The sequence below is a fragment of the Chenopodium quinoa genome, unplaced genomic scaffold, assembly GCF_001683475.1.
Source record: "Chenopodium quinoa cultivar QQ74 unplaced genomic scaffold, ASM168347v1, whole genome shotgun sequence".
NCBI classification, from domain to species: domain Eukaryota; kingdom Viridiplantae; phylum Streptophyta; class Magnoliopsida; order Caryophyllales; family Amaranthaceae; genus Chenopodium; species Chenopodium quinoa.
In genome coordinates this window covers 4,674,249-4,690,977 of record NW_018744537.1, presented here as the reverse complement: position 1 = coordinate 4,690,977, position 16,729 = coordinate 4,674,249, and the positions used below count along the sequence as shown (strand labels likewise).

Here is a 16,729-nt window from a genome sequence, read left to right as displayed (position 1 = left end):
TTATTGGCTGGCTATTATAATTAAAAGGTGTATTAGTACTTTGTCGTATTTACTTTTCTTTTGGTTTTGTACTCATTTCTTCATTTCTATTATTGGTAGGTAAGGAAGTCTTGGAGTGCTTTCTTGCTTTACAGTCCACTATTTTGGATTAGTCATCTACTTCTTCCATTCTTTAATACTTCATATTTTATTCTTATCATAAAATGGGTTACATAAATTTTGTTTATTGTCAAAGGTTGAGGTAGTAGTGGAGTAGCATCGCTCAGGCGCTCACCATCTCAAATTAACCTCTTAATTTTACTTAAAAAAAACATAAAGTATTCCGTAATTAGTAATATCAAATTCCAAACATTACAATTAAAAAAGAACAAACATAGTAGTAAGTACTACTATGCTCTTTTTCATTTTGATTAAGGTACAACCTTTGACTCAAGATAATTCAAGTTTCAATTTAATGTTTTTTTGATTTTGAGGCTCCATAAAATAGATAAATATTGAAAAAAAAAATGAAATCTTGAGGAAGTATAGTCCAATTCATATCCTTATCATAAGTTTTCATCAATTACTTTCATAAAGATTTCATTATTCGTCTAAGCAAGTTTGCTTAATCGCATTCATATCCTATTCATACAATGATACAATTGATTAGCTTTCGTTCATCCATCCAGGATATAATGATATATACCAATCATGGGTTGTTTAACTTGTTTTTTACTACGTATATTTGTAGTATTTATCATAACCTTAAAAGTTAAACCACTAAAGACTTGAACCATAAACGTCAATAACATACATTTGATGATTTGCACCTTAAAATTATTTTATTTTTCCAAAAATAAAAAATAAAATACACACATCAATGAATGATGGAGACAATATTGACAAAATAATTTGTGTTCCTTATTGCATTATATATATACGTACTCCTACGCCCTAATTAATTACAATGGTGATGTAACAATAGGGATAGTTCACCAATTATGCATTCATTTTTTAACTCACAACATTCCAGCTTATAACATTTAAAATTAATGGGTGTAGATGAATATAAAAAAGTTATTACACTAGGCGAAAAAATGTAAATGGGCACCGGTTCAAAACCCCCATATAGTATCGGTTTTAAACCGGTGTAGATTTGAGGGATACCAAAAAAATAAAAAAAAATAAAAACTTTTGGCACCGGTTCTTTTCCAAAACCGGTGCGAATAATGGCCCAGAAATATTAAAAAGAAAACTTTTGGCACCGATTCAAAACCAAAACCGGTGCCAAAAATGCCCCAAAATTTTTTTTACAAAAAATTTCTTTTTTTTTGCATGTTTTTTCACTTAAATTGATATGGAAACACTAATATATATATATAAAGTTACATATTTTCATTAAAAAAGGCTGTAATATTACAATTTTCATCCAAAAAATAAATTTAATTTCCATGATCTGTCTTCTGCATAGACTTGTACCTGAAGAAGGCAAAGTGATGGAGAACTCTAACTCTTCATTGACAGTCTTCAGATTAAAGGTCAGAGAGCACTGCAATCTGCATTAATTTAATTTTATGCCAGATTAATCAAACATGCGCTTCAACTTTCTATATATCATTATAACTTCAGGATTATAATGCGACCATTGAATTCTACTGGGCGCCCTTCCTGCTTGAGTCAAACTCCGATGATGTTGTTGTACACATAATACAAGACAGAATGAGAGCACTGTCCTTGGAATAGAATAATAAAGAATGTGTTTTTTTAATGATGCATCAAAATGAAGATTTGATTCTTTCTTTGATTCTTTATTTTCAAGTAATATGGTTCAACTTCAACATAGTACAAATTTAATTTGGAAAAAAATTTCCAATTTTACAGTTGGTATGTTATGATGTTATATACGTTTACAATGATATGATTGATGAGTACGTTGCACCAACAGGGGGCTTAACTTTTGAGCTTCTTTGCAACCTCAACAAGATACTTACTTTCATAAAATGCTTGCTAAAGTTCCAGCTCCGACGGTTGACAAGATCTGTCTCCTGCAAAAGTTCCTGCACCATATGAAGATCCTCCTTTCACCTCTTCCATTTCAAACAAGCCCTTCCCAAAGGTGTATCCCAAAGGAACATATAGCATGCCATGGTGAGACAGTTGAGTCACGGTTGTGAATTTGTTAAATCAAGCAACAAAATAAAAAAATTCTAATTAATCTGACAGGAATTTCACATTAAGCTACAATTAAAGCAAAATTCCACAAGCCAATGCCTCCTTTCAAGCAAATTAATACTTATGCTCTTGTATGATGCTAGATTTTGAAAGATTTGCTAACTTTTACAAGCAAAAATACATCACACAACTTGTTACAATAGACACAAAGCAAAATATACAGAAAATAGGAAAATTATGGATGTATACATACTATCATGATTTCTTTCCTAGGATATAAGCAAAGAAGGCAACCAATAAAAAGCAAACCAAGAGCTAGCTATCATGCTTTAAACTATAATTACGGCAGTAGTTTCATTACTTTCATTAATACTCCTCCCATCAAGAACAAATTATCAAAGGCATAAATAAATTAAAAGACCTTTAATAATTGGGTCATTCTTACAACCCCCTCGAAATATAACATTGATGAGGATGTTTTTGAAAAGTCAATTAGAAACCATTACTATATACTATTTAAGAAAAAATGACAACTTTTTTCTAAATTTTATAAAAACAGTAGAGTACGCGACTGTTATACTTGGACAAAAGACCAAGGGAATGCAGCTAGACAATATTGCTTAGACTTGTAGAAGAGAATCAGGGCAAGTTTGGGTGCAAATATGAGACCTAGATTGGTTATATACAGGGTTTTCTCCTATTTCTGGTCCAAATTGAAGTGCACATTTAGTGATCATACAGATCATATGAGCACATCAGCAGATAAAGATAAAAAAATACCAAGTAGCTCATAAAAGACGTGAAATGTGGCTGTTATTATGGTAATTTCATAGATGATTCTAATTTTAATGATGGACAAGCTGTGAGCTTTTATCAAATAAAGGTGAATCAGAAAGAAATTCTCAATCTTGTTATTGGAGCTTTTATTTTGAAGCTTTGTAGAGCACATTGACATCATTGTCTTTTTTGGAGAAAATTTTGCAAACTAAATAATGGAAATACATGCCTTTCTTATCATAGTGCAAAACAAAGTATAAGCAGATTGTGAGAGGAATAGTCCAAACAGAACTTAGCTCAAAATTTATTCAAGTGGATAATGAAATAAAAGAAGAATGAAATATACAAGTATATACAACCCAGTCTGTTGAAGTTATTAACAGAGAAGGATTATCAGACCAGACCAATAAGGTAATGATGTGCATCATAACACGTCACATTAACCACCGGGAAACCGTATGCATTACCAATTTATAATCTATCACTATTACAATTTCAATCACTGAACATAAAATCAAGCAGAAAAACGAATTACCTTGTCATTACCAGACAGTCACAGTACTTAAGCTTCTCCACATAGATGCAATCCCCATTACTCACCTTAAATTGATGCAGTCCAACCTACATCCCAAAACAAAGTAAGAACCCCAATTAAACCCTAAAATCAAAACACACCAAATATCAAACAAAAAGTACAAAATCATTAAAGGAGCCCCAAAAACCACCAAATGATCTAAGGAGACCTAAACACCACACTAAATTTTCGTCACCTCAGAATATCAAAGTAAATTGTACATATCAAAATTACAGCATCAAAATTGACCTCTAAAATTTCTAATAGCTTCACTAATTGTAGCCATAGTTCAATAATCTAGCATAGAACAACCAAAAGTTAACTTTCCTCACAATTAACTTAACGATAAACCCAAAACAGAAATTGATATTCGATGGTTTTGAAAAAAGTATCAGCATAAGCTGCTTCAATATAATGGAGGAAAGAGAGCTTCAAGCTAATGGAGAATTAATTCTCTGCCTTCTTCACCTCGTAGACAAAGTTCTTGACACTTTGCATTGACCTCATCAAATACTTACCACAACAGAAACAGAAATAGAAGCAAAGGAGTATTCAAGCAACACATTTAATGTATTCAATTATTTACATCAGAAAGCACTCATTCAGCAGAGACTATACAGTTTATGAATATAGGTGACTTTTACAGAAAAACAAAAAGAAGATACGGTATCATAAAAGGGAAATTAGCTAGCTATTTAGCAGAAATTCTTGGCCTCAACCACCACTTCATCAAATTCAAGCCACTTTGGCTACTAGCTCAGTCATTTTTTCCTTGTTCTTTTTCCAAAGACACATATCATATATGCCACCATAGTCCTAGAGGACTCCTCAATTATTAAGCTTATATAAACAGATGAAGACTCGAAAATTAATTGATCATCACTAAGCCCTATCATGTATGCCAATTTGACTAAAAAAAATTGTGTTTGAAAGTAAAGGAAATTCAAGTTCACGTGCTTGTGATTTCACACATGTAATTCACAGCATCAGGTAATGTAGTTATGTGACAGTAGGTTAACTGATCCTTTATAAGGACAAGATCAAGAAAACTATAGTTAAAAAAAAAAAAAAAAAAAAAAAAAAAAAAAAAAAGATCACATGAGTCACATTTCTCAGGCCAAACAAACAAGTCCAACATCAATATGAGCAACAAAGCATAAGCAGGAAAAGAAAAAAGATAGCAGATGCATCATTGTTAACACTCTGAAACCAAAATCAAGCGATTAATCACATTGCAGAAATCAGATTGCAGAAATTTTGTCCTCTGTAAACCAACAAGCCCAACCAGATTGCAGAAATCAGCTTCTGATCATCACACACACAAGGAAAACATTGCAATTAGCAGGTGACCAATGTACACACATGCAACACTATTCAAATGCTCCGTATACCCATAATCCATTCCGTTTTCCGTATATTCACAATTCCAAAAGCTCAAATTCACAAAATCCTAAATCAATCGCAATTATTGAAACAAATTAACAAAACCCTAGATCAATCGCAATAAAACTGAGTTGTGGAATCTGATTTCAAACCCCAAAACTTACTATCAAGTCTGCTAAGGCTACTAAAACCCAATTAAATAAACCCATAATCTAAACTAAGTGAAAACACCTAGAAATCAAAATTACAAGAAAAATCAAAAAAGGGGTTTCCGGGAATCAAAAAATTACAATAATCATCAAACAAGAGGGACAAAATCAAAATCATACTCAAAATCAAACATCACATACAAATTCAAACTCAAACACAACAACATAATCACAAAATCCAAAATCAAAACCCAAAAACTCAACGAAATCGAAACCCTAACCCAAATTATACAAAATTAACAAAAAAAAAAGGAGGAATAAACCTTGTGAGGAGCAGCGTCGCCATTAGATGACTACGGTGGTGGTGGTTGGTGGTGGGAGAGAGAGCGAGAAGAGAGAGAAGACAGAGAGTTCAAGAGGAGAGTGAGTGAGATGAGAGAGAGGCAGATGGGAGAAGAAGAGAGATCGAGGAAAGAGAATGAAAGAAGATAATTAAAGGCCGGTTTTTTTTTTTAACAATAGCATGCGATTAACATCATTTCGCACCGGTTTGGTTTGAACTGGTGCGAATTCCCCTTTCCCTCAATCCCGCCTATGCTTTTTGGCACCGGTTTTTAAAAACTGGTACGCATTTTGCGGTGCTCATTTCTGTTTTTCTGCTAGTGTTAGGTGTTGTCTTCTTTAGATTATAGAGTGTTCAACTAGTGTTTTAATGATTATTATGCAAAATGTTTCGATCTAAGTCGACATCACAAAATGAATAGACATTTTACACTTACCAACAATGTCATTGTAAATACTCCCTCCGTCCCAGAATATCTGAGACGTTGAGATGGGCACATAATTTAAGAAAACTTTGAGTGAGGCCATTTAATACATTTTCTTAATGTAAAAAGATTTCTTTTGAATTTTTTATGTGGCAGAAATTTTTTTCCAAAAATCAGTACGTCATGCAAGAGTAGAGGAAAATAATTTTAAATTAGTGGTTCCAAGCTATATTTAGTAATGTGTCAGTTATTCTGGGACGGACGGAAATGAGAACTGTGTCAGCTATTATGGGACGAAGGGAGTATATTGTATAGTCGAAGGATATTTACAATATACTTCATTCGTTTTTTTTTAGTTGACACATTTCTTTAGTCACGTTTGTCAATGCACAAATTCAACCATTCATATCTTTGATTACCGATAAGCAAAAACTATGAAAAGTTGATTTTTTTAAAATATATATCGTGACGAATCTAACAATATCTCACATGACTATATTTTTCATTATGTATAAAGCACAAAACACGGCCAAAGGGGAGTGTGTGAATACTCTGAACAGTGCTAAAGTCAAAAAGTGTCAACTAAAAAAAACAGAGGTAATATTTAACAGTCATATCTCGGGTCATTCATGCCACCCAATCTTAAAAAAAAGTCGAATTTAAAAAATTAAGGTATATGGAAATCCCCATCAGAATGACATGCTACTATAAGCTCTAATACTTCAACATAACCTTGCATTGTCTAGTATTTGAAAAAGAGATTCTAATTCGATCTCTATCATAATTTGGTAGAAATTCGTCGGTTGCCGACACTTCTAGCCCTACAATCGAACACATCCACACAAGTTAAAGGCAGTTGCACTTGCACTTGCACTACAGTAGATTAGTAGTGGTAGTAATTTTGAGGTTTATATAGTATAGTCCTCACTCCTTAATCCTTATACTGTTGTATCCCTTGTCACCTACTACAGCATATTTTTCTGTTGGCCATCTTTCAATTTTTATTATTTGTAAATGTGTATTTAATTCCTTCTGTTTGTCTTATTTTACTCGTAATTTTTCCATATAGGATTTTCAATTTACATACCTCATTTCCCTATTTAACAATTTTTTTCTCTACGTTTACTCTAAAATTGAGCCACATAGCCGCTCATTCATTTATTTTTTAAAATTCCCTTCGTCTCAATTTACTCGGAATTTTCCATATAGGGTTTCCAATTTACATACCCCATTTCCCTGTTTAACAAATTTTCTATGAACTTTTTCTCTTTAGTTGGGCCACATATTCACTCATCTATTTTGTTCTTTCTAATTTTTTACTTGCATAAAATCTTGTGTGAATGGTTATAACGAAGAGAGTATATAATAAAACGCGACCCGCAACACTTGCTTCACTTGTTATTGGTCCCTCCCTCCACCAAAAATACAAACTCCATCCCCTCCTCCCTTATTAAATTCCCCTGCTTTTTTTTTCATCACCTCTCACATTATTTCTCAAAATACAAAGATGATACACACAAAATCAGAGTCAGATTTAACAAGTTCAGCACCATCATCACCTTCAAGATCACCAAAAAGGCCAATATACTATGTACAAAGTCCATCAAGAGACTCACATGATGGGGATAACAAGTCAGCTTCATTACAAGCAACTCCTATGTACAATAGTCCTATGGAGTCCCCTTTACATCCTTCCATGGGTAGGCATTCAAGGAACTCATCCGCAAGCCGGTTTTCGGGTGTGTTTCGGTCTTCCTCGGGGCTAAAAGGAAGCCGAAGGAGGAATGAGAAAGGGTGGCCTGAATGTAATGTGATTCTTGAAGAAGGTAACTATGATGGTGTTGATGAGAAAGGGTTGTCAAGAAGGGTTCAAGCCTTAATTGGGGTGTTTAGCTTTGTTGTGTTGTTTACTTTGTTTTGCTTGATCATTTGGGGTGCTAGTAGACCTTTTAAAACTCAAGTCACTTTGAAGGTAATTTGTTTATTTTCTTGTCTCTTACTACTAATTGTCTTGCTCATAAATTGATATGTACTATGTTAATTAGTTTTTTGTTGCTAGCAAAGGACACTTGTATGGTTCTTTGTTTTTGTTAATTTATTAATCTCAATATTATCCACTAGCTTAAATTTGGTTTAGTATTCACTTTATTAGGTTGTTAACTAATTAAGTAATTATTAGATGGTTAATACTTCTTTGGTAGACTTTGAGTTTAAAAACACATTCTTTCAAAACACGGTTTTTGAAAAGAGATTAAAAATGTAAAAGGATAATTAGTTATTCAAAATAACTTAAACATGGTCGTTAAGAGTGGTTAGGATAATCGTGGTTTTAAGTTGCTTTTATTGATTTCTTCAACTTATGTAATTAAATCTCATCATTAGATTATGTGCCAGGAGATTGTGTTATAAATGAAATAAATCTATGGCCAATCATTAAACTCCTTTTTGACACAAGAAAACAGGGGAAAAAGTGTGATAAACTCATTATAATATTCAAAATAAAAGAAAAAGAATCATTATTTACAAACGTTTTATAAATATCTATATCATGTAACTCATAAAACTTTCATAAAATTAATCAGAAGCAAGTAAAAGGAGATTGGGAGAGTAACACTTTACAATTGATATTGATTTTAGTAGTCAATTTTTGCTAAGACCATAGTCAATATACCTTAAAAATAAAGGTTCACTAAATATAATAAATTAGTAAGAATTTATATTTGTTTAGTGTACAATACCAACTTGATAAAATTGTTCTTAACATACAAATACCATACGGACTAAATTAGACCATACCAGATTAGACCTTTAAAAATTCAGACCACAACACCTATGATGTAGTGTTGTGCAAATATTCGTTAATTACCACTTAGACAAGGAAACATACAACGACTACATGATCAAAGGAAATGACAAAAGAGCTAAGCTCCGGACCATGTTTAGGGTGTTAAAATATTTGATCAGTGTATTTATATGCTAAATTATTGAATTAGATGTCTTCAATTACTTGTATGCAAGCTAATATTGTACTGAATTTGGCTTGGTTGGTTTCTTGGCAGAGCTTAGCAGTACACTACTTCTCTGTATCAGAGGCAACGGATTTCTCCGGTGTACCTACGAGAGTAATGACGTTCAATGGCTCACTGAAACTAGGCATACACAATCCTGCTACATTTTTCGGCATCCATGTTAGTTCAACTCCCATTGCTCTTCTCTATTCGGAGATTACAGTTGCTACTGGTCAGGTCAGTATTCTGTTACTACATATAGCAGTACTAATTTTTACCAGTTATTATTATAGTCAATTCAAATTTATCACGACCTGATAAAGAAATGTAGCCTATTATTTAGGGACAGCGACAATTATGAATAATACTTGTGAAGTTGTGATCATGACAATAACTGATGAATGATTGTGCAAAATTGCAGTTACTGAAACACTATCAGCCAAGAAAGAGTCGAAGGACTACTTCAATTACAGTATATGGAGACAAGGTACCGTTGTATGGTGCTGGATCAAGTGTAGATGTCTCTAATGAGCATGGTGGCCAGGTTCCGTTCATTCTAGAAACGGAGATCCATTCTCGAGGTTATGTCGTAGGGAAGCTAGTGAGAACGAGGCATCGTTTGCACGTATCCTGCAACGTTACAGTCGATTATCTAAACACCAAGACTATCAAATTTAGGAAGAATACTTGTTCATACTTTTGATCAAATGCTTAATTTGGGTAATGCAAGAGTTGCCAATTTGTCATAGTTTTGGGAAGTGTATATAGTGATATTTGTATGTAGATAACTAGCTAGATGTCTTGTGTATTCAAAAGTTCTCTTTTTAATTTTCTTTTCTTTTCTTTTCTAATTTAGATTACAACTTATTTAATTTTTGACTCTTTGTTATATGATTGGCAAATGAATAAAAGAAGATATTGTTTGTGAAGCTTTACATGCGAAAATGATCGTCGAGATGTGATATTGTTTGTGAACAAGTCATTAAAAAAAACGGAGAGAGTATAGCTATTTATACCATCACAAACATAATTATCATAACTACTAGATGCTTAGAATTTGGTTTTTGAATGCGACTACACGTCTACACCCTTGATTGTAGAGCATTAAGTGTATATATTTGGTGGTTCTTTGATAGTCTTTCTTCCTGACCACTCCTTGATAAGGTGCATTATCCAAAGATGAAAAAATGGTACATGCTTTACAAAATTAAAGAAGTAATTTGAAAATTTTCAAATTTATATACCTAAATCCCAAATCACAAAATTTTAATGATATTTTTACTTGTTGATATCTAATTTTTTTTAATTGTAGAGTGAATTAAGCCATTGTAAGCTAATGGTGGGTGATTGGAATCATAGAGAGTTGTGGGTCAATATTTTTATTAAGTATTGTTAAATAAAAGAAAAAATACACTTTAATAATATCAACTATTGACGATTTACTTTTAATAATTTCAACTAAGGTTTATTATCTAATAATTTCGACTATGCTATGAGTTTGCCTCTAGCACTCCAGCAGTCCCAACCAGTCAATGACCTGTTATAACAGGTAATCATGACACGTGTCGACACGTGATTAGTCCAAATTTTTAAACCTTAGTTGGGATTATTAGAAGTAAATTGTCAATAATTGGGATTATTAAAGTGCATTTTTCTAAGTAAAAAAAAAAAGAAGTAATCCGTAGTTGTTTAAAGAAAAACTAATAAAAATTTAAAGATAGTTATTAACAAAATTAACAAGTGAAAGGTAATAGTTCACAAACTTCACAAGCTTTCCTTACAGTATAATTTGTCATAAATTAAATTGCAATGCATTGATCGGTCTTTTAAGATCATTCATGAAACCAAACAAATTATCTTTAACTTCCAAGCTTGCCTTCTCCCCCATGACCCTCATGTTCAAAGCCTCGATTCTCTTCTTCATCTCTCGATCCTCCATCACCCTTTTGACGCCATCACTAACATCCTTTACACTAAACCCATTCATCTTTACCCCGATTTTCCACACATTAACGATGTATTCACAATTCAAAGATTGATCGCCGGCTACCGGAAAACACAAGAGGCATTTCTTACCTTGTATAGCTTCCATAGTAGAATTCCATCCACAATGTGTGAGGTAACACCCAACTGCCTTATGTTGCAGTACTTCAAGTTGTGGTGCCCATGCAACTATCTTCCCTTGTTTACCTAATCTTTCTATGTACCCTTTGGGCAGCCCATCTCTCCATTCAGGCCCAAGAACCCAAACAATTGGGCTTTTTAACTCTTCCAATGCTAATGCCAAATTTCTCACCTTTGCTTCGCCAATTGGGCTAACCCAACTTCCAAATGATATGTATATCACTGAGTTGGGCTCTTGTTGCTCAAGCCAGCCCAAACAGCTTCCATCTGCTTCCCAAAAAGTTAGGCTTTCACTCAGTCCATTACTTCCTAATGGGCCGATTGAATAAGTAGTTGGGCTGTACTCCGGATTTTTCGCCCATACTTTTTGTGACTCGTTTGGAAAGGAGTTGACAAGGATCCACCTGAGAGATCTGGACCGGTCCATGGTTTTGGCCCAAAACTTAAATCTTGCCTTTTTAGCAGCTTGAGTTCCGATTAACCATGGCAAATCTTCACTCTTAAGAAGTGGTTGATCATGTTGAAATGATATTGGTCCATGAAATTGTGGGAGCCCTACAAATTTTGAGTACGATATTTCATGTTAATATGACATTATGTGGTAGACACTACTTTTGTTTAGAAAAGTCTCTACTTTGAAAAGGAGTAGATAAAATTTAAACTCGTGCCCTTGTATATATTGCCACGGTGGCTCTGATCCTGTGTTAGAAAACCAACTCGACCAAAAGTTAAGTTGATGATTAGAGTCTCAAATTTGAATTTTTCCATTGCCATTATCATTAACACTTTGTATTGAAACGAATTCAACATAATGTCTTTTCTAACATTTAAACTACCAATTTCTATAAATGTTAATGATAATGGCATTTATAATTTCACGTGAATTTATTATAAAACGGAGAAAGTGATAACTAATAGCCAAGCATACATTTAAAATTACCATATAACAAGAGCGATAACATTCAGTTTGGACATTTGTAAATGAAGATCAGAAGAGGAAACACTACTTAAACACGATTGAGAACATGGGTTGATTAATGTACATATTATTTTAATTCAATTGATATGAAATATGATTAATCAATGGTATTTTATTGCAAGTTGACTTATTGACTTGAGAATGTATAAAAAATTTTGGTTTGTTAACATTAACATCACCCTATTTTATTGTTAAAATATATAATTATATTTTATAATCTACGTGGCTACAACGTGGCACAGCTTTAAAAAATAATTTGGATCAACATGTCAACATGCATGGAAAGATCTGGTCTTAAATAAGTAGATTTTCCTTCTTACAGTAGATGATATACCTTAATTGCGTGGGAAAACAGACGGCAGAATATTTAATTATTTTTGTACGGAGTATTAATATGGTGACAGCAACATTTTAGTATAATCAACTATTTATTCTTCTCCTATTTTTTCAACAATCAATCTATTTCTTCCATTTCTTTTTTTTTTATTTTTTTTTTTATTTGGTGTTTAGAGAATCTCATAGGGCGAGTGATGAGAATCGATTCCAAATCACCTAGAATCGATAGGGAGCTCTAACTACCTTAGATATCCCTCACTCTCAATGTATAGACGTATAGATCCACGTGTATACTTTATTTATTTATTTTTTTTTATGTATAATGATGATAAAACTTAGGGCTCACTAACTTTGAGAGATAGGAAAGACTATGGCTCACTAACTTTGAAGTGATAGGGCTTAATAATAATTAAAAAATAAATAAAAAAAATACTTCCTTCGTCCCATAATATAGTTTCTATTATTTTTTTTCACGGTATTTAAGAAATGGGTGGAGAAGTGGACTAGGGCTCACTAACTTTGAGAGATAGGAAAGACTATGGCTCACTAACTTTGAAGAGATAGGGCTTAATAATAATTAAAAAATAAATAAATAAATACTCCCTTCGTCCCATAATATAGTTTCTATTATTTTTTTTCACGGTATTTAAGAAATGGGTGGAGAAGTGGAAAAAGTACATTAAAAGTGGAAAAAAGTTAGACAAAAGTACAAGGCAAGTGGATAATTTAAGGGAAAAAAAGTGAAAAGTTCAATTATAGACAAAAGTTAGAGAGAGAAAGTGGAAAAAAGTAAAATACAAGTAGATAATTTAAAGGTAAATTAGGAAGTTCAATGAAAAGTAAAAAAAATAAGGGTATAATAGTCTTTACATATTATCCAAAAATAGTTACAGAAATAATATTTTGAATCTCCAAAATAAGAAAACAGGAACTATATTATGGGACGGAGAAAGTATAAATATATACGAAGTAGAACAGAGTAATTACACAATCACAAATTACACAATCACAAATTGCTCCGTAGTTCTTTCCCGAAGATAATAATAAAATAAAATGGAACATACCTTTATTCTAGGCTTTTACTGATCTATTGCTAGTTGCTACTATCACCTCCCATTACACTTTTGCATGCGTGATTGCGATCGAGATGACAAAAAAAGATATGAACATAAAGAATGAAACATGTACCTTTATGATTCTCTTTGATTACATAAAGATTACCTACTGTATCTAAATTTGATTGACGTTACTAATTCAAATTAGAACTTCTAATAATAACATGACAACTAGTTTTATAGGAGCAATTGTTTATTAGTAATATTTCATTCCATTCTAATACAAGTTACACTTTGACGTTATTTTATGCATAATTTTAAGTCTTTAAGTTATGAAATACAAAGTACGAGTATTAAATTAACAAACAATCTTTTGAAAGTTATATTGAGTGGAACCCAAATAAAACTATGTTTCCTTCATAACAGTCATCAATATAAACCATAAAATATAGTCAAATTTAAATGCGTGTGTGAATGATACAAATTAAACCTCAAAATGTTGCAACTATTAAGAAACGAAAAATTTACCATACTCAGAGATGAGACCTCTTTGAACTAACTCAGGAATGGAGGATATCAAAGAATAAGTAGCCAACATCGCAGGCCAAAACCCAGCAACAGCAACACCACATTTAGTCCCAACATCAAAAGCCCAAGAAGCTAGTAGATCAACAACCATGCATGCTATATTTTCACCACCATTATTATTAGTCTTACGAATTAGTCGCTCCATATAAGGCGGCATGTGATCCTCCATTGCTTTCTCAATATTAAAGAAATCGCGTGACTTACTCTCATCATCCAACCCGTCTGGGATCGATACACACACGATCCCACCCTTGGTGGCGGCGTTGACTTTGTTGAAAATCAACCGGTGTATGAACTCCGGCAACACCACCAATGGTCGAAACCCAAAGGTTGACAAGGATGAGGCTAGTTTTAGCATGGGCGTTACATGCCCTTGTGCTGGATATGGTACTAATATGATCATTTTCTTTTTTGGCTCATCATAAACCATATTGTAAAGAAATTATATTATTTTGATATATACTATATGGTTTTTTAGGATGGTTTTGGGTCTAATATGTTTGTGATTTTTGGTGCTTATATTCTAGAGAGATTATCAACATGAAAATCTTATACTTGTATAAATTTATAATATAATATAATATAATTAAAAGAATGTAGCAAGTTGTTGTATGAATTGAAGGTAAAAAGGCACGTGGGTATTTATAAAAAGAACTGTGGATGTTGCAAAGACGCAAAGCACACGGAATTGTGGAAATTAGATGGGAATTAAAGCTGGAAAACTTAGGTTGAGATTGTAGGGGATATAAATTTATGTTGTAGGGTAAACTCCTTTTTAGGTTAGTTGATGACCTTTAATTAAGATGAATAGCTAATGCTAATGTGTATATATACCAGACTCCCACCCAATGCAATAATTTTTTTATTGGTCAATGGTCATCAGGAAAGATTGTCGAAAATAGGGTTGTATTATTTGATCTGGAGGAAAAAAACTAAAATATGATAATAAGAGATATAAAATATTCAAATATTTCCCTTAAAAAAAAAAATCAAATATGTGGATCAATCATATTCATTACGTACCTATCATTGTGCTGGAATCAATATACCAAGTATATATTTTGAAATAATAAACATTATTTTAATTAATACAAGTAATAAGTTGTACCTTTTATTGCGTATGATCTATATATTTTGAAGAACCTAACAATAATTTATACTCCATACAAGTATGTGACAAATTCAATCAAATGAAAAAAAAAAAAATAACTATGTCATGAAGTCATAAAATGTAAAATAAAAAAAATAAATAAATAAAGATAAATCTTTATCTTTATTATAGTTGTTGTTTAGGCAAATCTTAGTAGGGTGGGTCTAGGAATTTGCTTAAGGTTTGAGGGGTTATAATAATCAAGCTTGCAATATCAATCACAATAACCAAGAGCAATAATATAATAAAGAACGAGCAAATTAGTTAAAGGAATAAAAGTTAGAAAGGCAATACTGAGTAAGGACAATCTCCTTGATTAGAATAGACATAGCATTTGTAAGTAACTTGCATATATATTTGAGTATTAATGTATGAATGTGCGTATGAGGCTATTACATATGTTCTCAGCTATTTATACCTAGGGAATTCTAGGGTGTCACATGTATTTTCAGAATAATTTCAAAGAGGAAATATCTTCGTTGTTTATTCTTCTTTCCTTGCGTGCCTTGTGTATTTTTGGCATGCTTTCCCTGCTGATTGGTTAATTGATCTTTTTGCCATACTTATGCTAATCAAGCCGTTTTGAATTGATCTCCTATTTATTTGGCTTGCTCTTGGATCTTATGACCGTGCCTTATATCTTTTGGGCTCCTTGGGATTATGGGCCCAACAATTGCCCCTAATTTTTATGTTCAAGCATTTGAAGATAGAAATTACCAAAAGTGTCGTTGATACATATCTTTTAAAAATTGGAAGTTTCTCAACGGTTAACAAAATTAAGAGTGGGGAAGCGGTTTTAAGGCAGGTGCCTTGAGAATCGCAACTGGCGGTTTGCTTTACTTGGGGTATTTATGAAAGGATTGGTGTCCTTCGAAAAAGTGTATTATTCCGATAGAGGGTACGGAATTAATTAGAAAGCTAATTATTCAGTGAGCTCAAGTGATCGGAATGCCTAACTAGAGGCCGCTTTCGATCAGTAATATTAATGAATAATTAATATTACAGCTTAATCTTGACTGAACCCTTCGGGTCACACCCAATCGTGTAACCGAACCGAAGCGACGAATTAATCCGAAGGATTATATGAGTCAATAGAAATTTTACGAACAAAGACGTCGGATTCCGAGCTTAGAGCGTCGTAGCCGAGCGTCGTAAGTCGAGTCAAATTTAGGAATCGACGAGATGGAAAAATCAGCCAAACAACAAGTCACAACTTATAGCCCTAGCCTCGGAATGGCAGAGCCATCCGATAGCTAGGGCAATATGGCTAGCAAAGGCTGCCAACATGTGAGGCATGGCCGCAAGCCCAGCCGCAGCATGTCGAGCTAGCTAGCATCGCTAGCTAGTTGGCGTAGCAGGCCAGCATCATTGGAGCGCGAGGCGTGCTAGCATGTTAACAACATACGCCTAATAGCCCACAAGCATGAGTAGCTATCTGGGCCGAGCGTCCAAGCGTGCGAGCGACCAGCTAGCAGGCCCGGCCAAGGGGCTAGGTCGCCAGCGAGGCAGCCTTGGCGCCCAAGGCAGGCCACGCCAGCTGGCACGCTGCGATAGGCCGAGTGTGTGGGAGCCGTTTTGTGGTTTTGCTTGGGGAGCAAGGGGAAGGTGGTCCTCCCCTTGTAGTCCTCACCTAACCCCTTGCTCTCCATGTGACACTTGTCGTTTGGTGATTGTTGTGGCATTTTAAT

At 33.4% G+C, this 16,729-nt stretch overlaps 2 protein-coding genes across 2 annotated transcripts; one reads left to right on the top strand and one right to left on the bottom strand.

Annotated features, from left to right (window-relative positions):
- Positions 1-6,773: 6,773 nt before the first annotated feature.
- Positions 6,774-9,744, top strand: LOC110698774. The gene is made up of 3 exons (XM_021876297.1): positions 6,774-7,773; positions 8,861-9,046; positions 9,231-9,744. Exons 1-3 carry the CDS (start codon positions 7,309-7,311, stop codon positions 9,510-9,512), a joined length of 933 nt encoding a protein of 310 aa, XP_021731989.1. The 5' UTR covers positions 6,774-7,308; the 3' UTR covers positions 9,513-9,744.
- Positions 9,745-10,490: 746 nt separating this feature from the next.
- Positions 10,491-14,840, bottom strand: LOC110698771 (UDP-glycosyltransferase 82A1-like). Its single transcript, XM_021876293.1, has 2 exons — positions 13,832-14,840; positions 10,491-11,488 (listed from the first exon to the last, which is right to left on the bottom strand). Exons 1-2 carry the CDS (start codon positions 14,319-14,321, stop codon positions 10,602-10,604), a joined length of 1,377 nt encoding a protein of 458 aa, XP_021731985.1. The 5' UTR covers positions 14,322-14,840; the 3' UTR covers positions 10,491-10,601.
- Between the last annotated feature and the right edge of the window lie 1,889 nt (positions 14,841-16,729).